The 27,356-nt window shown below is 38.3% G+C and overlaps 1 protein-coding gene across 1 annotated transcript in view; it reads right to left on the reverse strand.

The window, feature by feature from the left end:
- Positions 1-354: 354 nt before the first annotated feature.
- HEATR1 (HEAT repeat containing 1) overlaps positions 355-27,356 on the reverse strand; it is a 51,897-nt gene continuing 24,895 nt past the window's right edge. Inside the window, exons 23-45 of the mRNA XM_012738295.3 lie at positions 25,535-25,777; positions 24,741-24,872; positions 21,922-22,025; positions 21,607-21,750; positions 20,858-20,976; positions 20,644-20,765; positions 18,165-18,293; positions 16,060-16,290; positions 15,197-15,323; positions 13,910-14,070; positions 10,761-10,807; positions 9,279-9,402; positions 8,624-8,764; positions 7,819-8,111; positions 7,000-7,150; positions 5,905-6,063; positions 5,604-5,738; positions 5,344-5,448; positions 5,089-5,257; positions 4,402-4,556; positions 3,715-3,873; positions 1,741-1,849; positions 355-675 (exon numbers count right to left, since the gene is read on the reverse strand). Of these exons, the coding sequence (XP_012593749.1) occupies positions 587-675; positions 1,741-1,849; positions 3,715-3,873; positions 4,402-4,556; positions 5,089-5,257; positions 5,344-5,448; positions 5,604-5,738; positions 5,905-6,063; positions 7,000-7,150; positions 7,819-8,111; positions 8,624-8,764; positions 9,279-9,402; positions 10,761-10,807; positions 13,910-14,070; positions 15,197-15,323; positions 16,060-16,290; positions 18,165-18,293; positions 20,644-20,765; positions 20,858-20,976; positions 21,607-21,750; positions 21,922-22,025; positions 24,741-24,872; positions 25,535-25,777 (3,348 nt within the window). The 3' untranslated portion in view covers positions 355-586. The remainder of the gene's footprint in view (positions 676-1,740; positions 1,850-3,714; positions 3,874-4,401; positions 4,557-5,088; positions 5,258-5,343; positions 5,449-5,603; positions 5,739-5,904; positions 6,064-6,999; positions 7,151-7,818; positions 8,112-8,623; positions 8,765-9,278; positions 9,403-10,760; positions 10,808-13,909; positions 14,071-15,196; positions 15,324-16,059; positions 16,291-18,164; positions 18,294-20,643; positions 20,766-20,857; positions 20,977-21,606; positions 21,751-21,921; positions 22,026-24,740; positions 24,873-25,534; positions 25,778-27,356) is intronic.

A 27,356-nucleotide genomic window follows, 5' to 3' on the forward strand; every position in this document is an offset into this window, starting at 1 on the left:
AGGAGACAATCATAGTTTCAACTAAAAAATGCATTCCAGAACTGCTTCCTGTCACGGGCATGCACAATGAAATCAAAGCTAAAGTGTCTTCTACTTAAAATGAAAAGTAAAAATCCCAAATGGCTTTGCAGTCAAAAGTATTCCTGTTGAATGCTAAATAACATGTACTTGAAGTAGAGTGTTATTCTGAGTGAAATCTCCAACATGGATACCATGTACATAAGACATTGCTACATGTAAGAGTTAAGCCTTTATAGTCCAAATGAGGTATCAGCTTTAGGTGCTAAAATTAAACATGTCTATTATTAATATCAATCAGAAACACTATCACAAATGTTTAGGCAAACACAGTAGTCTGTATAAAAATACCATGTATCATTTACTGTTTCTGCAACTATACAACTGGCAGGAGAGGCTTATGTGGTAGCACAAACCAGGTGGGAATTTTGTAAAGAAGTGACAAAATATGTATAAGTAGTCCGAGTAAGTGTTAAGGCACCAAAAGTAACATGGCACCCAACACCCAAAAGTAAAAATATGAAAAATAAATCTGAACTCTGAGCAGAGTATGACAGATCAAAAAGTTTTAGAAGTAGCTCTGGAGTGGCTCCCCCAGTATAGCTTCCAGTTGCTGAATCGTCTTTTGGCATTGATGTTCTACTTCTTCACATTCATCTAAAAAAAAAAAAAAAAATCAAAATTAAAATCTGAGTCAATCTTCCTGCCCCAGTTATCATTAGCCTAATTTTTAATGCCTTGCACTCTGTGGCAGTCATTCAATCAAAAGAGTGAAATGAGGTCGAGCACCATGGAATACTCTCCTCTGCGGTCCTCCTTCCACCTTCACTCCCTCCTTACAGGCTGAAACTTAGAAGCAGAATGAGATAAAATCCCCCCCAAACAGTGGTCACAACTCAAAATCCTTAGGGATGCCACTCCTTTGGTAGCTTACACAGCCCTTCTCCAGGAGGTGAGAAACAAAGGAGAATGTGCTTCTTAGGTTTACATAAGCAATGAATCATTAGTATAAAAGTGCTGGTCCACTTGCTCCACCATCCCTGCCTATATTACATTTACAGTTATTTCTTGGGACATCTGGTGGTATGATGTTTAAAAGTGTATGTTCTAAACTGTACAAACCTTGCTGTCTAGACTACCACTCCCTCTGTTACGCTTACTAGTTCTGTCACCTTTATCAAGTAATTGAAACCTTTTAGGCCTCTAGTTTCTTCCTTTGTAAAACAGGGATAATGGCATATACCCTATTGTGAGGATTAAATGAGATAATCCATGTACATCACCTAACATCAAGTACCAAGTAAATAGTCATTATTCAAAGTGGACATCCTACTACATCCTTAATAGCACTAGACACTTCTGTACAATAGCCCCACATCTGAGGACCAAAATATTCAATCATATAAATGTATGAGGTTAATTTAAAACATTATTGTAATCTGTATGATTACAAGGAGAAAAAGCACAAAAGTAAAGACAGTGAAGATTACACTGTAAACAGAGTCTCAAATGATCAAAAGATGATCACTTCCTAACTCACCACTCCCTCACCCTACTCAGAACAGGGACTTGAGCCTGCCTGCATTTGAGACTGGGAGCAGCAGGGCATAAGACTGGATCAACTGCTAATCCCCTTGTGTCCAAATATGCATTATCATTGGGCACATTTTCACAGAATTTTACTGTTATTATTTCTTAATAGTTTAATAGTTTAGGAATTACCTTCCATCAATTCTGCTAAGAAAGGAATAGACTCTGGTAGCAAGACGATATAATTCTCCTTTAGTTTTTCAGCCAGCGCTAATATGGTAATCAAAGCAGCAAATCGAACCTGAAAGGGATAAAAGAATCAAGAATAGGCCGGGCGCTGTGGCTCACGCCTGTAATCCTAGCTCTTGGGAGGCCGAGGCGGGCGGATTGCTCAAGGTCAGGAGTTCAAAACCAGCCTGAGCAAGAGCGAGACCCCGTCTCTACTATAAATAGAAAGAAATTAATTGGCCAACTGATATATATATATAAAATTAGCCGGGCATGGTGGCGCGTGCCTGTAGTCCCAGCTACCCGGGAGGCTGAGGCAGAAGGATCACTCGAGCACAGGAGTTTGAGGTTGCTGTGAGCTAGGACGCCACGGCACTCACTCTAGCCTGGGCAACAAAGCGAGACTCTGTCTCAAAAAAAAAAAAAAAAAAAAAAAAAAAGAATCAAGAATAAAAAAAGTAGTTTTGCTGTATTTATTATCATAAGATCTGTACTGAGTTGACATAAGTTCTACTTTTAAAACTTAATGTTATTTCATATGTGTTTGTTTTGCTTTGTCATGTCCAATTTTCATCTTAGAATACCAGTTTATCTAACCATTTGGGATCTGTTTATATCGGCAGCCTTATAAATCTGTGTTTTCCAAACTGTGTGCTGGCAGTGCAGATCTTTAATGTGAATGTCTTTTATTTTCCTTAAAAAAAACCCAATAAAATAAAAATATCACATGCAAACTCAAGCATGTCACCAAATTTAACTGCACTGGTGCTCACCAGTTCTCCAGGCTGCCCGAGGTGGTGCCAAACTGGCAATAAGCATCTCCGGCCATCTCTGGCAGGACTCCCCACCACCTGACAGCGGTCACCACTGTAAGAGGCGCCAGCGCAGCCGAGAGGGTCGTGTTCTCATCTCAGCACTGAGTAAAAAACACACTCTGTGTCATGATGTCTTAGTTATGGAACTTTAAACAACAAAATAAATGGGTGTTTCTCATACGGCTTGTCTATGACAAGGAGTGCAAGCAATTGTTAGACATCGTTATTAATTCACTTTGAAACAAAAGCCCTACTAGTCCTCTCTCTAGTTTTGGATATTTTAATTGAATAATATTTGGATACTGCAAAATGAGTTATTAAAAAAAATCCATTCATAAATACTTATATTTAATCAAGATTTCCTTGATATTGTCCAACCAAAATAAAATATTAAAATAAATTTGATGCTGCAACTTCTGAAAGAACCTACAGTTTAAAATATGGGGGTCATCATAATAGCCTCATTGTACTCATATTCTAATAAGTAATGTGAATTAATAAATCCTATTAATAAAATTCTGCTTTGGTCTATTATATATTCAGTGAAGTTCTAATACAATAATTAGTTTGAGAAATGGTGATTCACTGCTGAAACAGTTTGAAATTTTGACACTCAGGTATGGAATTTTAACTTCCAGTCAACCTACCCATGATGTTGTACTTCTGTTGCCACCACTTATAAAACAAGTTAATAAGCCTAGTATATAAAAAGGAGATAATATATTGATCCAACTCAAAAGACTGTTCTATGGACAAACTGAAAGCACCTCTGGAGCACAATGACATTTCAATGGCACTTAAAAAACACAATGAATTACCTCAAGTCTTTGCTATTTAAGATTTGAAACTATTTAGAAAGTATTTTAGGACCTGTATTCAACAGACCACTGGGGTAGGGGGAGAAAGGAATTGCTATTATTTATAAATAGCCTGTAAGTACAACCCCAAATTTTCTTGGGCTCAAATTTCCACCTGACACAGAAGACCAGACCTGCAGTACTGACTGAGAAGTAGCAGTGTCCTCCCGGCCAGTTTACCAGGATCTACACCCAGGACCACTTACAGGCTGTGGAGACTATGGGGCAAAAACACAGTTTCAGTGCTTATCACCCAGGTTCCTAACCTTAGGCGAGGAGTCCCTCATCTTAAGCAGAATCTGGTAGTTGAGTGGTTTCCAGAGAGAGTCATCCGCCATGGCCACTGAAAACTGTGCGATGCATGGGATCAGGTGTTTCGTCACCCGTTCCTGGAACTTCTCTTCTCCTCCAAGCCTGTTTTCTAGCTATGAAGAGTAAGACAAGGACTTTGAGCAACAGGTCTCATTTTTCTTGTTTTAAAAAACACTAAATGTATAAATAATATTTTACTATCCTCATGACATTAGCAGGCTCAAAAACTAAGTACTATTCTAATACTCTCTCTAGAGCAAACGTATTGCCTTCTGGACGCAAATGGAATCTCAGACCCCTTGGCATCATCCTGTTCTCTCCTGCAGAACACCCTGGAGTTCTTTCCTCCAGAGGACAGCCACCTCACAAACATTCTCAACAAAGCCCAGTTAAAAAGACATTAATAAATTCACCATGAAACCTTGTACCATGCCTTTCTTTTGAGAGACTCAAAAAAACTCAAACTCCACGATGTAGATGTTATACCCATGAAAAATCAATTTTCAAATAAAAATTTCATTAGAAAGACACACACACACACAAAAACCCTTAAAAAAAGCCTAGCAAGCAGTCAGACATAAAATCTGCAAAGACTGAACAGCGACAGCTCCCCCGACAGCAGAAGCTGACTATGTGGTTACCTGATCCACCAGAGGCATCATCAAGGCTTCTGCTCTCTCCTTACTTATAAAATGCTGGGTATCAAAAAGGAAGATTTTATATAAACAGTTCAAAATAAACTGCAACAGCAAGCAGCACTTTTCAGGGTCGTTTTCAGAGTCAAAAAATGCTTCATCTGTAGATGGGGAAGAGTAAAAAGGAAAAAAGTCACAATTTAATCTCCAATATTTAAGTTCAAATCACTGTTAAAATTACTATAATTAGAATAGTATTTCTAAAATCCAGAAATCATAATCAGGATGAAGGTAGAACAAATAAAATGGATTGTCTCTTGAAAAAGTGATGCCTTGTTTTTGAGTTGTGCTCGTTTGTCAAGTTATGTTACCCTCAACTGTCACCTGGACCACTTATTAGCACTGGACAATAAACCAATCTTAATTTTTATGTCTTAAAGTCACTTCTAATAATTGACAGTAGTTACTTTATTCCTTCTCCCAAGCAAGTCAACTTATTTAACACTTTTTCATCATGCTAAATTTCAATGTCTGACAACAATAACGTAAATATTCACCCTTCTTAACCTAAGACTCAAGAACCTTCAAAATTTTGTCTGCGAGCACTAGGTTGTATCTTACAACCTTATTGTACCTTGTGTAAGGCACACAGAGCAAGGGTGTCAACTGAACTGAAGAGAGTTACCAACCAACCTGTTTTGGAGATGTTCAGTTGATTCAAGGTGTCAGCAAAAGGCTTCACCAAGTGGCCAGCAAACAGAGTAAAAAGCCCTTTCAGTTTTTCAGCAATACAATCTGCCAAGTTGTAGAATGTCAACAGTCTGTCTTTTGGGGCATCTTCTGTTTTAGCCCAATCAAACAGCTGAAAGGTAACATAATATTAGTTTCTTCTACACATCCTGTCACTGACATCTGAGCACAAGGAGAAGTGAAGGAAGAAAGCCTCACCTTGAAGAACAGGGGTCTGAATGTGACCTCAGAAAGCTTTACAACCATGGCTACTAGACAGTCAATGATACAACTTTCTGTTTTTCCAATTTCCTCCAGATCATTCTGAAAATAGAAGAGATGATTTATTCTCAGCCAAAGTACTGATATCTTCTCTAAATTATTTTGGCAAGCATAACTGTTACACAGCTAGATTTTTCTCTGGCTTTTAAATAGGCAGTTAACAACTTTAGAATTAGGGAGAGTGAAAATAAGCTTACCTCGGAGTGCTGTGCTCGGAAGTCCAGGGCCTCTAAGAAAAATGTGGTTAGCTGAGACTGGTGGGAGGTGAGCTCTTCCTTCTTCATCACCCCGATATGCTCTTGCAAGATGCTCATAAAGGGACCCATGTGATTCTACCAACAACACAGTAAAGAGAAATGCTATTTTTAAAATTATTCCTAGAGTTCAGTAATGCATTTGCAAAGGAATTAAATAATCATATTCTTCGTTCAGTGAAAATTCAAAAATCTTAGTACCACCTCACCCTCCTCCAAAATCTAATACCCAATATGATCTAACCTTCCAGTTCTTCTTAATCTGCTTGTAAGTTCTGTTGATGGCCGGTAGTAAGACTCGGGGTGCGAGTGTGGTAGCCAATGTCTTTTTAAGAGATGTGAGACGAATATTAGCCTGTGAGGCGGGACCCATCTCACTAGTAATTTTCTCCAAATGAATCACCTATTGGAATATAAAAAACAGTGATCAAGGTTAATATGAACTTAGTGATGACAGGAAGTCAATTAAAAGCTACTGTTTGGGAAACAATTAGCATATTTTAGCTAGCTACACAAAATTCCTTATAAAGCTAACTCTAAACATTTATAAATAAAACCAGGCAAATGCCTCTTTCCCAACTGAGAGGGGTAAAGGTAAGTGATGCAGAAGCACACAGAGCACCCAGATTGATGATGTTCTTAGAGGACAGGAGTCCAGGGACCACAAGAGTCAAGTTCTTCCTTGATAAAAAATCTAGAAAGCTCCTCAGAGCACAGGCCTCTTTCTGTGAGAAGGCTACTGTGAAGCCCTGGCTGTAGAATATGGGAATTGGTTAAATCATTTGCCCTGTGGCAGTTTAGGCTCCTAAATGGCAAATGATCAACACAATAGAACAGGGATAACCAGGGGAACAAGAGCTCAACATCCTTGAGCATTTTCAATTAGCAATGCCACTTGCCCTCGTGTATCAGACAGGTAACCACTGACCTGCAACATAGGGATTCTGCAAGATGCTTTAGGAGTAAGAAAGCTTCCACATTAGAAACACACAGGGCACACCAGTTTCCACAAGAAGTATTAAAAGACAGCTCTACCAGCCCAACTCCAAAGAGCTTGGAGTTGGAGAGGCAAACAAAGCAATAAAATACATTCTGGACAGTTAAAAAAGAGAGAAAGAAGAGCCTCACTAAAAAGTGACCCCATGTCAATTTCATGATTAAGCAGAAGGGATGATGGAAGAGAAAAAGTACACACTTTATAAAAACAAGTACATCTTTTCAGAAATAAGAATCCTTTCTGTCAAATGAAAACTAACACAGAAAAAATAAAATCATTGAATATGTTAACTTTCACTTCCCCCTGTCACCCATGTAGCATGCTGTGATTGTCATGGCTCACCTGGGACAGAACACCTTCCAGGTAGGGGCTGATAAAGTGCGGCAGAGTCTCGACGACCTTTTGCAGGGCGGCCAAGGCACTGAGCAGGTAGACCTCGCTAGAGACCAGGTCGCTGGTGTTCCTCATCGTTGTCAGCAACGAAGGCATCAGGCTAAAAATAAAGAGCAAGAGTTTTACAGGAACTTTAAGAAATAAAGACTGGAGAATGGAGTAGAGGTCATCAGGAAAAAACTCTAAATGAATTGTGCCTGTTACATCATGGTATATCTCGTAGCCTAAAAAATGTCATCTACACATTTTATGTGACCAAGTGCAAGAAATTTCCCAGTGCCCAAAGTACTGACCCAACAGTAATTTTAAAAAGTAACAATGTGTTTGAATTACTTAACACTTGCTATGTGTCTGGCACTGTGCAAAAAGCCTTGTACACGCTGCCCTATAGGAATCCCACGTGGCAGGTACTGATGACCACATGGCCAGTCACCGTCGGAGCACAGATGCGGCCAGGTGTGTCCAGCTTCCTAATGTGGCAGCACGAGGCAGCTCTAGTTTTGCCCAACTAGGATGGGATCCTCCACCAAGGAGCTTTACCCACTGCTTTCTAATTACAAGGCAAAGGAAGGAAGAACTGGGGAACAATTAACACCACAAAGAGTACATCTGCCAGAAAATGGTAATGTGTTTTTCAGTTTGAAGAGAAGATCAATTTTTTAATAAAATTCAATTTTACGTAAGAGGAGAAAAAAAAAAGTCACGAGGTAGTATTTTTCAATCTATGCCGACTGTAACAGCTCCTATCGCAAGTGCCGAGCAGCATACCTGGGGAGCTGGGGGATGGCCAGGGCTTCCAGGGTGGAGGCCACCTCCGCTATGCAGAGCAGGGCGCTTCCCAAGACATTCTTCTCTTCCTTCCGTTCTGGAGAGATCAGTTTCACTGCAGTGTCCAACACTGGGACAAAAGGCTCTGGATTTTCTGCACCGAAATTCTTACATAAAAGCTTGAGAGTATATAAAGCTGTCTGTCTGTTGATCGCTTGTTCCTCTTCCCCCTCCTTTTTCTTAAACTGCACAATGGCCAAGAGGTCTGGAACTAGTTTCAGGAAACGGTGAATCTGAAGAGGAGAGCCAAACCCCCAAATAATGAAAGCTGCAAAAACTGCTGGTCTATTTTCCCATTGTCATGGCCTGAGACTGTCTAAATGAAAATCAGAATGAAGGGTCCTAAGCCACACAGTTATGCACAGCAGTTGTTTTTCCATCTGCTTTATTTACCACTAAGTGAACGCAAGCGCTTGCTGACCCATTTCTGATTTATACGAAGCAGCCTACTGGTCTAGAGCAAAAGGGAATCAGAATTATGCTAAAGCTAAGGCAAGATATGGTCTGTATCAGTAAGAATTCCATTTGGCTGAGATTCTAGTCTAGGAGCTCTTCCAACACATACATACTCTCATTGGAATTAATATCACATTTTTAAACACACATGTATCATGGTATTATACTCAGATAATAATGATATACTTCAATTTTAAATTGCTCCACTACAGAAACTTAAGGGAGTTCAATGCAGCTCTCTGACAAAGCAAAGGATAGTAAATGGCTCTGCTCTATGTTCTTCACTCACTATTTTCTTCTTCCAGGATATGTTCTGCTGTAGCTTGTTATTCAAAAGATCCAGTGCTTTCCGGCGAACGGATGGTAGGGGATTGCCCACCAGTCCTCTAATCACAGGAATGAATGTTTCTGTGGGCAGCAAGGCATTGACCTGTAAGAAGTTTTACATTTAACATTAAAAGAAAAGAAGAAAGAATCAACTCTGATTAAGACAGACTTCAAAACACTGCACACCTCTGGGTATCAGGCATTTTCATACACATTTTCTTATTTAAGTCTTACAATAATCTTTCAGGTAGGCATTATGATGAACCACATTATTAAACAAAACAAAAACTTGATGTGAAGAGTGTCAAGGCCATGGAGCTGAATAATTTAGCTGGATTTGAATAGTATTCTTAATTTCAAGGCCAGTGATATGTAACTACCTAATATACTTAAAAATACTTTTATTTTATTCCACTTAAAGTAGGACATTATACAGTATACGTCTGATTATTTAAAATATTTTAAGGTACAAGTTCCTTTTCTAAGAAAACTGGGGCTTCACTATATTCAGAAAAGGTATTGCTAAATTTCTTCTTAAAGTAAAACTTTAAACAATTTCACAATAACATAAAAAACACACAAAAACACAATAATTATGGGGAAAAATGAAAACCTACCTTATCTAACATGTCGTAAGCTTTACTAAGGAGTGCTCGCCAAAACTTCACAGTTAGTTTGTCTGCATTTTTTTCCACGGACTGTGCTACAGTGTTAATATATCCAAGAACGGTTTCTAGCAACCTGAAACACAGGAGACTCGGTCAGCAAACAGGAGCTGAAAGCATTTAAAGAACTCATTCATGTCTATCTTATGCTGAATGTTTCATGTAGAAAGATCAATTAAATAGTACAACATTATTTCAAAAAGTATGTGGAAAAAGGATTATCACCACAGAGAAACATCACCAAGAAGTAAACAGGTGCCTCTCTCCAGAAGGACTTTCCTCACTTAGGCTCTGTGAGGTGCCAAATCAGCAATAATGAGTCTGACTGTGCTGTCCGAGTGGGGTGTTCAGGGAGTTACAGCCCTTGGTTAATAGCAGCTGGCCACACCTCCACACACATTCAGACCAAAGAGGAATACAACTAGACAGAACCCATGTCTCCAACATTTCTAGGAGAGAGAAAAAGACTACAAACTTCAAATTACCTGTAATTAGAAAAGTACACACCAAATTCCAACACAACTACCACTGGAGCTCCCCACCACTGCCATACTGAAGGTAGGGAGGTGGAGGGGAAAGGAGAGAGAGAACGTGACACTGCACAACAGAGGAGGGGAGTAGAGGACACAGACAAAACCACTCCTGAAATGGAAAGTCCTACACACAGTGCTAAAAGCCTGGGCAGGACTGGCACTTGGCAGCTCACAATATTGGATGCAGGGCAGGACTGTAGCCCCAGGAAGGCCATGCTTCCGGGAAGGAGGTACAGAGCAAGGACAGGAGTTTCTGGCCACATTTGCTTTATCATTCTCTCTACATACATATTTTTTTCCTCTGAGCCATTTGAAAGTCTAAGTCATATATGCATTGTGCACTATTACACTACCTGTAAGGATGTGGTAGTGAAGGGAAAGAATTTCTGTATCTAGATACATAACAGCAGCATACGGATTATAGTTCACTGAATAAAGCAAGAATTCCACAAGCCCATACAGAACTGGGCCAGATTAAAAGACACTAAACAGATATGACAATTAAATACATGATACAATCCTGGAATGGACTGTGACCCAGAAAAAAATGTGGTATAAAGGAGATTGTTGGGATAATGAAGGGGGCTGGAATAAGAACTTTAGATTAGATCACAGTATTGTATCAATGTTACATTTTCTGAGTTTGATAAATGTACTGTGGTTTTATACGAATATCTCTTATTCTTAGAGGCATAACGCACACGACTTACTTTCAAGTGGCTCACAGGAAAAAAACATATACGTGGAGAGAATGAGAAAGCAAATGTGGCAAAAACTATTAGCAATTGGTGAGCCTGGCTGTAAAGAGTATATGAGAGTTTGGGGTACTATTCTGATTTTTCTCTAAGTGTGAAATCATTTCCAAACAAAAAGTAAAAAAAAAACACAAAAGTAAACATACCTCTCTTCAAGGCCCTGTAAAATCTGAGGACCACCACTTTCAAGTACCTAATTTTTAAAGAAGACATCATTAGAATAGCATGAAAGCAGATAATAAAAAGTCATCAGAAGTTGGTTCAATAAAACTTAGACTATTCACTCGAACCCTCGAACCTCCCATAGCAACTTTCTTTTCTTTCTTTCTTTTTTTTTTTTTGAGACAGGATCCTGCTCTGTCACTCAGTCCAGAGTGCTGTGGTGTGATCATAGCTCACTGCAACCTCAAACTCCTGGGCTCAAGAGATCCTCCTGCTTCAGCTTCCCAAGTAGCTGGGACTACAAGCACACACTATCATGCTCAGCTAATATTTCTTTTTTTCTTTCTTTTTTTGTAGAGATGGGGTTTCACTACCTTGCTTGGGCTAGTTTTGAACTCCTGGCCTCAAGCAATCGAATCTCCAGCTTCAGCCTCCCAAAGTGCTAGGATTACAGGTATGAGCCACCTCGCCCAGCCAGTAACTGTTTTCTGACATTACAATTTAATCAGGTTCAGATCATCCTCATTATACTATAGTAACTCTATTTCTCTTAATTTATTCTAATTATATTGTATTTGTAGTATCTGTAAAGAACTACCAAGACTCAGAAAAATATTGCAATCAACTAACAATTCTACAAAATGCTGCTCTTGGGAGCTCATATATCATTCGTTAAGAAGTTAAACATGACGGATACAGCTGTAGCCCCCACGTTCAGCTCCCTCTTCCCATTTTCCCACTGTCCCACAGAAACAAGCACCATCCTGATGTTTTCAAACAGTACACATCATTGGACAACATGTTTTTTTTTTAGTAGCATTAGATTAGTGAGATCTATGCATGGCAACTCATGTTGTTCTAGTTCATTCATTTTAACTGCACATAATATTCCTCAATAGAGACCACAACTTAGTTATCCATTTGCCTCTGTTGCTAGACATTTAGTTTATTTCCACTTTTTTCTTTTACTAATAATGCCAACGAAGAACATTTTTATAGTATACACCTAAAGGGAATTACTAAGTAACAAGAATTACTAGCATCTTAAACCTCTTGGGATCCCGCCAAGTGCTTTCAAAAGTAGCACATTGCCTGCCACTATGTTCCCTACATCCTTGCCACTCCTTGCTATTAACTTTGATATTTTTGCCAATTTGATGAACATCACAGAGATATCTCATTTAATCTTGTAGTCCCTGCTTACTAGGAAGGCTAAATTTCATCACATATTAAGTGGCCATTTGTGATTTCTCTTTAGTGAATTCATATCCTTTGCCAGTGTTTTAATGGAAACTGACGCTTACTGATTTATGCAGAGCGATAACCTTCTCTTAGTCTGTGGCTTTCTTTTCACTTTGTTTATGTAGCTTTTTGTTGAATAAAAATTTTAAAGAAATTTTTCTCTATTCTCTGGTCACAACAATGTTCTCCTTGATTTTTTTCTAAAAGCTCTAAGTGTTGCTTTTCACATTGAAGTTTTTACTTTACCTAAAATTGTCTTTTGTGTATGATGTGAGATCAGACTCTTCACCAAATGGAAAACAAATCATGCCAGGGCTAGTCCTTAGACAGTTCTCTTTCCCCACTGCTTTGTAAAGTCACCTGCCACACTTCTTACCAACCCGTAGGTGTGTTTCTGAGCTTACTGTTCAGTCACATCAATCCATCTGATTATTCTTGCACCACCACTATCCTGGGCCCTTGCATTTTGGCATCAACTTGTCAGTATCATTTTAAAAAATGATGTAATTGAAGCAGCACACTGAATTTATAGACTAATCTGGGGAGAGCTGATATCTTTAAATAGTGAGTCTTCCTGTGCACGAACACAGTATCTCTTTCCATTCCTTCAAGTCTTACGTCCTTTAGTATCTTGGACATTCCTCCATAATCTTCCTGCACATGTTTTCATTAGGCTTATTCTTAGTACCTTTTAAGTTTATGTTTTTATTGTACATGAAATCATTTTTTCTATTCTATTTTCTATTAGATTAAAAGTACAGTGGTGTGTAAGACTATTAGCTCAGCCAGCTTCCCAGATGTGGATCACTTTCTACATTGATCTCTATTAATTGTTTGTTGATTCTCTTTTTTCCTGATTCTCACATTTCATTTCTTTTCCTGAACAGAAATGATGGAGGGCGTTCCTGACTTTAGCTGGCATACTATTAATGTTTCATTATTAGGTATGAAATAAAATAAACCACAGGCTTATCAGGACAAAGTAATTCCAATCTACTCTGCATTGCTAAGAGACCTTTTTTTCTTATATCAGAAATGAGAATTGAATCTACTGAATTATTTCTCTGTAAAATTCACAGTGATCTTATGGTTCTCTCCTGTTGATCTGTTAATACTTTATAGTATTATACTTTAAAAATGTTCTAATGTTAAACCATTTTTGTATTCCTATCTTGATATTCCTTTCTTTCCCTCTCATTGTTTAAATTGAAGTTTAATACACAAATCACACAGGCAAAGCTCACTGTCTCTAGGCAAAGAAAGAGCACATGACATGAACAGTACCCCAGAAGCCTCCTATCCTTGCCGCCCCTTACGGCCCTTTCCTTCCTCCCCAAAGATAAGCACTGTCCCAACTTATAAAACCATAGATTTGTTTTGCCTGTTTTTAATTTTTAAACATTACATAACTGGAGCCATAGTATGTATTCTTTGGTGTCTGGCTTCTTTCTTTCAATACTGTTTGTTCATCAGATGGCTGTGTCACACTGGGGACCAAGGGCCACCCATGTTCATTTATGACCACAGACAATTTGTCTACTCTGCTGAGACGCACTTGAGTTGTTCCAAGTTGCAGCTACCATGCATAACGCTATTATAAACACTCATGTAAGATGTTTTTTGGTGTACATGTTCATATACTTTGGTTGGGTATATACCACTTAAGAATGAAATTACTGAGTCATAGGGTTTCTATTATGTTCAACCTTAATAGATCATGCCAAACAGTTTTTCATGAAGTGTACTATTTTTTTCTATATTCTTTAAAAGCATGCTGCGCCTATTTTAATGACACATTTACCAAGCTATTTTTGTTATACTAGTTTAAAACACAGTTCCTTTAGAAAAAGCAAAATCATTTTATCATAAACACATTTAAAGAATACATTACCTTTTTGAGAAAACTGTTAGAAGCCAGGAGCTGAGACATAAAGGATACTGACAAAAATTTAAAATGCCGCAGTTGCTTGCTAGTGTGAGTGTCTACATTAAAAATCTGTAGCATTTCTTCTTGTGATTCACTCTTATTAGATACTGCTTTGGGAATGGTTTCTGAAACATAGCAACAAAACATTTTCAACCTGAATCCTTTGTATAGATATAGATATAATGAGCTTTAAAGTATAGCATGTTAATGGGATATGACCATGGGTTTTTCCTCTTCCAATTTAGCAAAAAAATGTGAGTGTATTTATCAAGAAAGTACCCAACAGCCCTAAGAGGATGTGTTAAGACAAAAAACAAAACAAAACAGAGCAACTGAGATAATCAAATGGAAGAAAAGGATATTACAGAAGGAATCTTTGAACTTAAAATTTCAAATGTAGATTTCCTTATCAAAGGTATGTAATATGAACGGAGTTGAGGTTGCAGTGGTCAGAGGTCCATGGTGAACCACTTAGAAACCACTGCCCTAGAGAAGGACTCAATGTGAAGACTCTTCCTTAACCATGTCACCACATACAGCTCTCTAGGCACCTCCCTGGTCTGTCCCTACCAAACCTGAGGCAACTGCAGGATGAGACAAGTTACTGCCTGGCCAAACAGGGGTGACAGGGCCAACAGACAGCTGGTCACACAGAAAATAGTCACTGTGGAGTCCTTAGTATCCTCTAATGCACCTGTTCTGCTTCGAAGAGTAGAAAACTAAGAACTTTCAACACATCTACCCTTTCTTAAACCAGCCTCCTGCTGCTCCAATTAATGGAACTTTCTTCAAGACTCTGTTATATAGTACAATTTTAATATTTAGTTATCACTGATGTGGTATCTATTTTTTTCTTTTCTTTTACCTCTTTTCAGATATTTTAATGGGAAGCTAAGAGATAGCTAATAACCCCCTGCTAACTTACTGTCATTTGAACATAATTTATCTTGAATACTGGTAACATTCCATAGCTAAGACAACAATGCAAGGCACAGAGGTACTATGTGTGTAAAATGGCAAGTAGAAATCCTACTGACTACTTTCCATAAGGATTCAAGAAAGAACACAATCATATACTCAATAATTATTAATTTACTTAAAAAATATCCTTCTAAAGATGTACTAAGTTTCTCTTCCTAATAAAGAAATGGGGGAAAAAATAATAAAGATGTACTAAGGGTAATCTGGATTCTTTTCTGCTCCTCTTGAGTTTTCAGATTAAATAATAAATAACACCTGATTTATGCTTACCTTCTTTTTCCTCTGGCAGCTTTATTAAGTACTGAAGGATACTCATTAAGCTTTGTATCTGGTGCTGGACACTAAATTCACAACAGACTGAAATCCAAAATTCAGTGTCTGCCTCTAAAATAGCATCCTGTATAAAAAGAAAGAAAAAAGGTAACAATCTTTACCTAAAATATGACATACCTATCATATTTTAATTAATAAATACAGGAGAGCATGTTTAAGAAATATTCCTTAGCATGCAAATTCATTATATAAAGTTCCTTATGGTCAACACCAGATGAATAAGTTAGTTGAGTTGCTTCTATAAAAAAGCCCACTTATGCGAATTGTGAAGGCATAATTCCAGGCTAATTTGCATTACAGTTTCTAGAAGAACTGAAAATACTACTTTACTACTACTACTATTGTAGGAGTAGCAGCCCTCATAAATTCTACCCTCGTCTATCCAAAATTGTGCTTTTCCAGACAATTGCCTTTGTCTGCATCTTACTAATTTCAGGTACATGGATGTTCCTCCATTTCCCCACAAAATGCCTTTAAAACCACTTTCAAAAGACACTGTTTCATTACTTTACAGCCATACTCCACTGGCCTTAAAACAGACCCACCAGCATGGCACCATCTGTTTCTTAGAGAAGACAAATTGCCCTCAGAAGATGTTCTGCTGCCACTGAGGATATTCAGAGTGCTGCAGGCTCTGAGAACAAATTTTTAAAATGCCAAAATCATTTTTGAAAAACGTTCTCAGCAAGCACTGTTAAATAAAACACATTAAGCATCACGAGCCCCAAGTTTAAACTGGACAATATTACAAAATCTGAAACATAACCACTATCCTCATCACCCCCATCCTATGTTCTGACCTTTTCTCCATAGGCAGCCACCAGCACTGTTTTTGTGACATACTGTTCAAAGAGCAAGACGAGGAGAAACCAGAGGAATTTTTCTGCACCTAGTGTATCAATGAGCTGAACAAGGATGGGCAGGCGCCTGTGCTCTGGAACATGGGGCAGTGCATCCACAAACACATTAATGATTTTCACCACGATTTCTTCAATGTTTCTTGTGACTTCTCTGGAGTCTCCGCTATCAGACTGCAGAATAGCAAGCAGGGACAATGAGTAGGTGCAAATAACCCTCCACAAAATGAGCTTTAAGTGGATAAGATAAGGCTTTCAAATGTTCCCCCAAAAGTTATCAAAAGAATTTTCATATTCAAAGACCTAACAACAAATATTCAATGAGTATCCATCAAGTCCCAGGCACTATTTAGCCCTGAGGGAAATACAAAGTGTAAGATGTGAGTCCTGCCCCTAAGGATATTTATAATCTGCATGAAACAAGACACACGTGTGAAAAGATAACAGGAAGCAGTAAAGAGCAGATGCCAAAGATGCAGCACGGATGGCAAGTCTGCTCAGACACCAATCACACAGGATTTGGGTTGTGCCTTGAGGAGACTAGGTATAATCTAGAGAAGCAGAGCACAGAAAAGAACACTAACTCCCTGCTGCTCTCAGAATCAAGTTCCAACCATTTTGCTCTGGCACTGGTGATCAAAACATCCTTGAATGAATGACAGAATAAACAAACACTTGAATGAACCAATGCCTACCTGTCCCAACCCTCTGTTCTCCATGAAATCAACCTCCATTACATTCTTCAAACACACTGCACACTCCTAGACCATGCCTTTTCTCATACTATTGGCTGTGGGGCGCGGTGTCAACGCCATTTACAAGTTGGCGCCTGTTTCCGGCTTTGCCTAGAGCAGCTAACAAGTTCAGCGCAGGCATAATTGTCGGTTGCCCTGTGGCGCGAGAATGCAAACAAAGGGTCCTGATATGGGCTAATGCTTTGGGGGCTCAACAGTTGAGCGGCCTATCGCAGCTTAGGGGTTGTACTTCTGGGGTATATAGTGGCCTGCGCGCTGCCGGGCTGGGTCTTCCGCATCATGTAAGTCTAAAGGGAACCCCATTAAAGCACAGTCAAAAGAACTCCTGTTGCCGCGTCTTCCTTGCTGGAGAGGCGGGCGCGACAATTGGCTCTGCCATTTCACTGAGAAATCCTTTCCTTCTTTCACACCAGCTTAAATTCTATTTCTTATGACATTTTCTTTTTTTTTTTTTTTGTGGGGGGGGGCCAAACCACGTGGCTTTATTATACACTCGTGGACGAGGTTCTGGGGCCCCAAGAGCGGGGTGGGGGGGGGGCAGAAGTCGCCCTCTTATGACATTTTCTGATCATCCCAGCCCGCATGGACTTTTCCCTATTCTAAAGTCTTTAGCATTTCTTTATTCCGTTGGCATGTATCATAGTAACACATATAGTTATTATTCTTTTTGTGCATATGTCCTGTAATTTGCCAACTTCTTGGACACTGAGAACACCAATCTGACACCAAGACTGAAAGAAAAGGGCGCTGAATACCATGATCTCTAGAATGGTCAGCAGCATGAGAAAAGACATTAGTTAACAAGTATAGGGCATAAACAGAAGACTCAGGTAGACAACTAAGCTCCTTCCATCTTTGAGACTTTTTACTTTCAAATTGTTCATTCGTTACTGGCAGAGACAACATTTCACTTCTGAGTACTTGGCTCTTACAGAATGCTTGGTAAACGTTTGTTGAACTGCAAAAAATAAATTTGCCATTGTAGCTCTAAAAGTTCCTGCCCTCATAAACCTACAAAAGGGTCTTATCAAACTGAAGTGAGGTCCTGAAATAAGCAGTAGATGTAAATTCATCCTATCAGAATGTTAAGACACTTTTATAGATACACCCTCACAGCACAGCAGAACCAGCTATGCTGGTTCATATGCTTGAGAAAGACATTATTTCCAACACTGCTTCTTAGCTTCACCATCCTAAAATTTAAGAGGCACAAGTACTGGAGCATTTCAGAAAGGCTTTTAATGTCATTTATGTGCAAAATAAAAAAAAAAAATACTAATGATGACAGCTTACCTGAATAAGTGCCGGAATAACCATTTTCACTGTCTTGTTAATAACTTGAAAACTATAAGCATCATCAAGGCGCATGACATTGGCTCCCATAAATGTAAAAATAGACATGATATTGTGTAAAACTTTATCCTGAAAGAAAATACAACTGTCAATATTTTCTATTTCAAACACATCAAGTACCAATGATTCACTACAACTCACCAATAAAAAGAGAAACAACCTGATTTAAAAATGGGCAAAGAGACTGGCCGGGCACGGTGGCTCACGCCTCACCAATAAAAAGAGAAACAACCTGATTTAAAAATGGGCAAAGAGGCAGGGCACGGTGGCTCACGCCTGTAATCCTAGCACTCTGGGAGGCTGAGGTGGGCGGATTGCTCCAGGTCAGGAGTTCAAAACCAGCCTGAGCAAGAGTAAGACTTCATCTCTACTATAAACAGAAATAAATTAATTGGCCAACTAATATATATAGAAAAAATTAGCTGGGCATGGTGGCGCATGCCTATAGTCACAGCTATTTGGGAGGCTGAGGCAGCAGGATTGCTTGAACCCAGGAATTTGAGGTTGCTGTGAGCTAGGCTGAAGCCACGGCACTCACTCTAGCTTGGGCAACAAAGTGAGACTCTGTCGCAAAAAAAAAAATAAATAAATAAATAAAAATGGGCAAAGAATTTGAAAAGACATTTCTTCAAAGAAAATATGCAAATAGCAGGTCAGGCTGTGGTGGTTCACATCTGAAACACCAGTACTTTGGGAGGCCAAGGAGGGGGAATCGCTCAAGGTCAGGAGTTTGAATCTAACCTGGACAACATGACAAGACCCCATTTCTACAAATAATTTAAAAATTAGCCACCAAGCATGGTAGCTCTAGCCTGTAGTCCCAACTACTTAGGAGGCTAAGGCAGGAAGATTGCTTGAACCCAGGAGTTTGAGGCTGTAGCAAGCTATGATCACTTGCACTCCAGCACCTGAGCAATAAAGCAAGACCCTATCTCTAAAAATAAAAAGGAATCCACAAATGGTGAAAGCATATAAGCATATGAAAAAATACTCAATATCATAATTATGGAATTACAAAATAAAATAACAAGATAATACTTTCATACCCACTAAGATGACTATAATAAAAAGACAGACAATAACTAGTATTGGCAAGGATATGAATATATTAGAACCCTCATAGACTGCTGGTGGGGGCAAAAGGTGCAGCCACATTGGAAAATAGTCTGACAAGTTACTCAAAAAGTTAAACATAGAGTTACTCTATGACCTAGCAATTTTACTTCTAGGTGTATATACCCAAGAGAAATGAAAACATGTCCAACACAAAACCTTATATATAAATGGTCTTAGCAACATAATAATAGCCCAAAAGAAGAAACAACTCCCCCAAAAGTCCATCACCTGATGAACACATAAACAAAATGTGGTATATTATTCAGCCATAAAAAGGAATGCTGACTGAAGCTTCAACATGGATGAACCTCAAAAGCATTATGCTAAGTGAAAGAAGCCAGACACAGAAAGCCACATATTGTATGACTCCCTGTATATGAATGTCCAGAATAGGCAAATTAGAGACAAAAAGTAGATTAGTGGTTGCCAGGGGCCAGGAAGTGGTGGTGAGGGAGTAGGAGGGTTTGAGGGGTTGGGGGAGAAAGAGTGACTGCTAGTGGGTATTGGGTTTCTATTTGGGGTAAAAGTGTTTTGAAATTAGATTGTGGTGATGATTACGTATCTGTGAATATACTAAAACCACTTAATTATACATTTTTAATGGGTGCATTTTATGGCACATGAACTACATTTCAATAAAAACAAAGGAAAAATATCAATGATTCTTAATTGTTTCTGGATTATCAATACCTTTGAGAGCTATAGACTCTCAGGAAAAAAAAAAGTCTCATACACATAAAATATTGCACATGATTTCAGTAGATTATGATCCCCTAAAGCTCATGGAGAACTCCATGTTAAGAACCTCTAACCTAAATCCCCAATGTGAAATTAGTTACAATCTCTTCAAAAATTCTTAAACAACATATTTTATATAAGAGACATGATTTCTTTACATGAAGTGGTTTATAATCAAATTATAAATCACTGGTTGAAAGCTGTTTATAGTATTATTTGAGGATTAGTGGGATACTAATATTTTCCAAATAACACTAACACTCACCGTCTTATTGGATAGTGACAGTGTGCCAAGTACGGTACTAAATGCTAACCATAAATTATCCAATTAAATTCTCACAACAGTCCTATGAATAAGGTTACTATTATTCATTTCCACTTTATAAAAAGGGTAAGTGAAGCTGAGTAAGATCAACCTGCCCACAATGTCCCAGCTACTAACAGGCAGGGCTAAGGGTCCCACCAGTGCTAGAAGATCCCAAAGCCTAAATGAATGCAAATCAGTATTTCCATGAAAGAAATATATCTGAAACATCTGCTACAATCTTAAATCAGTAACACTTACCGGATATATTCCAGCAACAGTGCCCAAAAGTAAAAGGGCATGGTGATGGGTTTGAGGCATCTCTGAAAGGCGGATGCACTGAACTATCAACTCCACATTGAACTTCTCCTCATCTACAACATCTAAAGCAGTAAGAAAGAAAAGAGATCTAAGAGGAAGGCCTTCACTCACACGCAAAGTAGATAATTTCTCTACTCTTTCAACAAGTACATACCTTTGGGTATTTTGCCACCATCTGGAGAGAGTTTTTGGCAGATGTTGAGTAGACAACCAAGAATTAATTGTTTGGTGTATTCCATATTTCCCTGCTCTGGTGGCAAAGGTTCTAAACACCTTCAAGATGCCAAGAAGAGAAATCACGGGAGATATAAAAGTTGGACAATTCATTGTTGCATTAATGACATTAATGACTATTGTCCAGAACTTATATTAAATAAGGACTAACTAAAATACTATCAGCAAATAGAGTCCATAAATAAGATATAAGATTTCTAACTCTTAATTTTTTCTCACACAAGTGCTTACATTACCTTTCCTCTCTATTATACTTTCCATTGGCCTATTTGAAATCTTAGAGGACAATCTTGAGAATTATTTTGCTTTTCAAATGAAAGCATACTCTACAATTCAGTGACATACTCTATAGCTATCTATTTAATAATGTATACCTAAAAAATATAGCAAGTACCACATTATATTTTTAAATATAAGAAACAATGTCCTGGGCATAAGAGTGAAAGTTCAGAAGGAAAGTGGGCTATAAAGTTAGTAGTCATTTACTACACAATACAGGATGAAGGTCAGTTGGGGTACTGGTAATGTGTACCTCAAACCATTCTTTTAATCTTTTAACTACAGTACTTGCTTTATGTTACAGACTATCTAAATAAGAAGATAGTATGTTGAAAAGAGAATGTGAAATAAAATGAGTAAGAATCACAGATCAAAACCAAGTGTCATTACCTTGATAGCAAGTTAAAAAGGGTTGGCATCAATATCTGAGGACTTTTGAGTTTCTTTTTGTGCTGCAGTAATTCCAGGATGAGGGTTACTCTTTGCCAGTAGGAACCTCCAACTTCTTGAACAGATTCTAGATCTTGTGATTTTCTGGGAAACAGAGAAAACAAAAAGTTAGAAAACTAAACACTATCGTTGCTAAGTAAAAACTACTGTGCCTGTTTATGCCAAACTGATGGGTGTCAAAAAAATCTCAATGGTTTCATAACATTCAGAGTCTGAGGAACAACAACATGTTCTCAATGCATTCATAGCTCTTACTTCTGCTGCATTTTTTGCCTTCTTGTTTGCTGAATTGTGCCCAAGGATTTAGTTTTATCTGGTGGCTCCAGTTCTATTCTGATTTGTTCCGCGTTAACAGAAATCTGAAATGTTGAAGGAAGAAAGGTTGGTAATATAATTCATTGGGATAAAATTAGAGCAATAAACACTGACTAAAAGACAAATGACAAAAGTGTTTATGTCCACTTTTATGTCTCCATACCAGTCAATAGCCCAGCCAAACCCCTAAAGGCAAACATCACTGACAATTTTTTATGCACCCCTTGGGAAATGTGTCCATATACCAACAGCTATATAAAGATTAAAAAACAACAACAACAACATAAACAGCACATATACACATTGCTTTGTTTCTTTTTTTTTTTTTTTTTTTTTTTTTGAGACAGAGTCTCACTTTGTTGCCCAGGCTAGAGTGAGTGCCATGGCGTCAACCTAGCTCACAGCAACCTCAAACTCCTGGGCTCGAGTGATCCTTCTGCCTCAGCCTCCCGGGTAGCTGGGACTACAGGCATGCGCCACCATGCCCGGCTAATTTTTTATATATATATCAGTTGGCCAATTAATTTGTTTCTATTTATAGTAGAGACGGGGTCTCGCTCTTGCTCAGGCTGGTTTTGAACTCCTGACCTTGAGCAATCCGCCCGCCTCGGCCTCCCAAGAGCTAGGATTACAGGCGTGAGCCACAGCGCCCGGCCTGCTTTGTTTCTTGATTTATTTCACTTGTATCTTAGAAATCTACTCATATCACCACATAGTTATTTCATCATATGATATATACATATTTATTGTCACAAAGTACAAGAAAGTGTTTCATATAATAGAGTGCATTTTGGTAATCAAAATAATTTTATTTCTTTCTTTTTTTTTGAGACAGAGTTGCGCTTTGTTGCCCAAGCTAGAGTGAGTGCCGCGTGGTGTCAGCCTAGCTCACAGCAACCTCAAATTCCTGGGCTCAAGCAATCCTGCTGCCTCAGCCTCCCAAGTACCTGGGACTACAGGCATGCACTACCATGCCTGGGTAATTTTTCTATATATATTAGTTGGCCGATTAATTTCTTTCTATTTATAGAAGCGACGGGGTCTCGCTTTTGTTCAGGCTGGTTTTGAACTCCTGACCTCGAGCAATCTGCCCACCTCGGCCTCCCAGAGTGCTAGGAGTACAGGCGTGAGCCACCTGCGCTCGGCCTCAAAATAATTTTAATAGTGAAAAGTACAGCTGCTTTACATTTAAGGTCAATCTTATCTTTGGCTGATACGGTGTGTCTAGCAAATATCTTATGTGCCCTCTAGTCGGCTATCCACTGAGATAGAGGAATTTCGGTTAACACTTTCCTTTTAATAATCCTTTAAATGCTTTAAGATGCTCCTCTTCAGACTAAATCTTAGCTCAATTCAACCAGAACTTAACTAAGCATTACAGTCAAAGCTTGTTAAACATGTATTACCTTTGTGATTCTAATTTTCCCCACATTTCTTTAAAAATATTAAGACTAGAATTAGACACTATCCCCTAAGAAGGGTTTACTCAACTAACAGGGAAGAATGACTTTTTGGAAAAGCGCCTGCTTCCCCCCACCATTTGATGGTACTACCTTGTTACAGACCTCTTTAAAAATCAGAATGAGAAGCAAGGAAAGCAGGGAGGAGGGTGTAAGCCAAAACCAATCTAAACCAACATAAATTCAACTTCAGATTTTCATTTTAACTGAGCTCTCCTACTACCACGCACTTGCTTTTCTATGTGCTTTGTCCTGGCTCTCCAGTTACAGCCTGGTGCTTGCCCTGATTATAACATGGCATCATTTCTCTAGCCCAGAGTCACTCAATTTCATGTTCACCCCTCACAGTGGAAAGCTAGTAACTAGATAAAGAATCATCCACACTAATTGGCTCCACATGCTAAACCAGGTATGTATATCCTAATTAACTGGTAAGGAATAAAACAACCCCAGAGATTCTATAGATATGGAGTGGGATCCACAAATCTTTTTTAAAGGTCCAAACTAAACGTTTGGATTCTGACTGAAAAATAACTATAAAAAATACTTTTGAGAAAACCATGGATATATGATTATGGAATGGGTAATTAGATAATACCAAGGAATTACCATTTTTTTCAGGTGTGATAATGACATTGTAGTCATATAACAATATGTCCACCTTTTAAAAGATGCTTACTGAAGTATACAGGGATTAAAAAGTGCATGTTTTGCAATTTATTTTAAAATACTTCAGCAAAGAAAAAGAAAGAAAAAAAATTAATTAAGTATGTTAAAATTCTAAGAACTGCTGAGTCTGGCTACTGGGACTTCACTTCTATGTATTTGTAAATGTGTTTTCCTAGAACACAAAACAAAACAAAAAACAGAATAACCAGGTGGTTACTCTGAGGTATAGCTAGGTTTAAATATGCATATAAAACCAATAAGCAGATTCTCAATTCCATAGTATATGTCATTAAACCACTTTTTAAGTAGAATAATCTATTACCCAGTTTAACAAGCCACTCACTTATTCCTTACATAGGTCCACCTAATGTGAGCAAGATTCAAACTAACACACATACACACATGCATACCCTACCTGGTTAAAACTATTAATACTTCATATAAGAAAAATAATAGTAAAGACTTATAATTTTGATTTTGTGCCTCTCTACGACCTACTTTTTTATGATTCTTATTATTGGTAACATAAGACCTCTTAGAAGCACTGTGAAGTGCAAAACACTTAAACATAGTGTCCCTTGAAAGAGACTAAACATTAATAAAACAAATTATAGGAAGTTTACAACTTACCCCTTTAAAAACACTGCTAATAGTCTGAGCACAATGTGAGTTTTTACAGTTCACCAATAAATCAAACAACATTTGCAAAACCTTCTGCTGAACTTTTTCATCTGATATAGCTGCAAAAAATGGTTTTGTAATCTAGAGGAAGTAGAAAAAAGGCAATTAAGTTTAATGAACAAGTACTCTGAGCTCCAAAATGTTTTTTTTTTTTGTTTTTTTTTTTTATTTAAATGCTATCATTAAGGATATGTTTTTTTTTTTTTTTTGAGACAGAGTCTCACTCTGTTGTCCTGGCTAGAGTGCTGTGGCATCAGCCTAGCTCACAGCAACCTAAAACTCCTGGGCTCAAGTGATCCTCCTGCCTCAGCCTCCTGAGTAGCTGGGACTACAGTCATGTGCCACAATGCCTGGCTAAACTTTTCTATATATTGTTAGTTGGCCAATTAATTTCTTTCTATTTTTAATAGAGATGGGGTCTCGCTCTTGCTCAGGCTGGTTTCGAACTCCTGACCTTGAGCGATCCTCCCAGAGTGCTAGGATTATAGGCGTGAGTCACTGCGCCTGGCCCCAAAATGGTTTTACACCAGTCTCTCACAATATAAAATTGTTTCCTATTTTGTCAGTTAAAATGTAATTCTCTTCAATGATCCATGTACAACATTCAGTTTTACAAAAAAGGGTCAAATACATCACATTCTTTTAAAACATGCCCAGTCCACGAATAACTGTCTTCTCCAAATAAAACTCTACAGATTTTTAAATGCTTGACTATGCTTTAGTTTCTGAAAGAAGTCACTGACCTTTTCGAGGGCTGTGATCTGAATGGCTGGCATTCCTGCATAAAGTTCCTTTGTTGTGTGCACAGCTTTTATAAATATGTCTAGACTCTTTGGGTCCTTATGTAAAAGGAAAGCTGAATATTCATTATATTTTCCCAGAGTGTGATGCAGAACAATGGCCTCATCTTTCAGGACAGCAGTGGTCTTCTTCTCAATCTTTTCTAGCAGTTGTTCAATCAGAGGCAACAGCTGAGAAAGCACCATCTAAAGATTGGAAAACTTGTTAGTGAATAGTTACCTACACTGGTATTTTTGATCACTCTACAAAGACATCCAAAGATATCCTGTTGGAAGACTGGGAGTTTAGCCAGGAAAAAAAAAAAAACCCAACAATGACAACCTCTTAGACATGGAGGCAGCTATTAATCCATACTCAGGCACTCAGGTTCTCTCTGATAGTTCATCTGTAATGCTCAAAAGCACTAAACCCTTCAAAAATGAGCAAAGATAATCTGTGACCATCCCTCACAACTTTTTGAGAACAGAAAATACAAACTAAAATTTTATTTTATTTATTTTTTAATATATTTTTAATTTCAGCATATTATGGAGATACAAATGTTTAGGTTACATATATTGCCTTTGCTCCACCTGAGTCAGAGCTTTAAGTGTGTCCATTCCCCAGACGGTGTGCAGTGTACCCATTAGGTGTGTACCCATCCTCCCCATCCCCTCCCACCTGCCTGACACCCGATGACTATTACTATATTTGCACTTAAGTGTTGATCAGTTAAAACCAATTTGATGGTGAGTACATGTGCTGCTTGTTTTTCCATTCTTGTGCTACTTCACTCAGTAGAACGGGCTCCAGCACTATCCAGGATAATGCAAGAGGTGCTAGATCACCATTGTTTTTTGTGGCTGAATAGAATTCTGTGGCATACATATACTATATATTTTTTTAAGACTAGTCAAGTGCAGTAGTGAGGAGAGGGGAAGGTAGTAGAACAAGGAGTTCAATCTGTAACTGACTGTGAACAATCAAGTGAGATAACTCACCACCTTTGGACCAGCCCATACACCACATTTTATTAATCTACTCATATATTGATGGGCACTTGGGTTGTTTCCACATCTTTGCAATTGTGAATTGTGTTGCTATAAACATTCTAGTGTAGATGTCTTTTTTATACAATGTCTTTTGTTCCTTTGGGTAGATGCCCAGTAATGGGACTGCTGGATCAAAGGTAGTTGTTCTACTTGTAGCTCTTTGAGGTATCTCCATGTTACTTTCCACAGAGGCTGCACTAGACAAACTAAAATTTTAGAGTATAAAAACAAATTTGAACATTTCCTAAAACACTGTGCACTTCCCTCAATGTTTCCAACTAGGCATAATTAATTCAAATTAAGTATGTAAAGTCTTTAATAACTAAAGCAGCGGCCAGCAAATTATGGCTTGTGGGCCAAACTCACTGGACTGCCTGTTTCTGTAAATTTTACTGAAACACAGCCACGCTCGTTTGTTTACACACTGTCTGCGGCCGCTTTCCTGATACAACAGCAAAGACCAGCAGTTTCAACAGAGACTGTACGACCCACAGAGCCTAAAATATTTACTATCTTGGTCCTTTACACAAGAAGTTTGTCAACACCTACTTTATACCAAGAATGACTTAGACCTGATAAATGTAATCTGTTTGCTTCTAGGGAAAAAATATAATCAAATGGTCTTCATTCCATTTTACTCATTTTAGTTTTTTTAAGTCTCCAGTCAGTGCAAGACTGATGAAGCACACAGGCATTTTTGGAACATGAGGATGAAAGAGCCTTTTCTCTGCTG

This window comes from Microcebus murinus, chromosome 19, assembly GCF_040939455.1.
Source record: "Microcebus murinus isolate Inina chromosome 19, M.murinus_Inina_mat1.0, whole genome shotgun sequence".
Lineage (NCBI taxonomy): Eukaryota > Metazoa > Chordata > Mammalia > Primates > Cheirogaleidae > Microcebus > Microcebus murinus.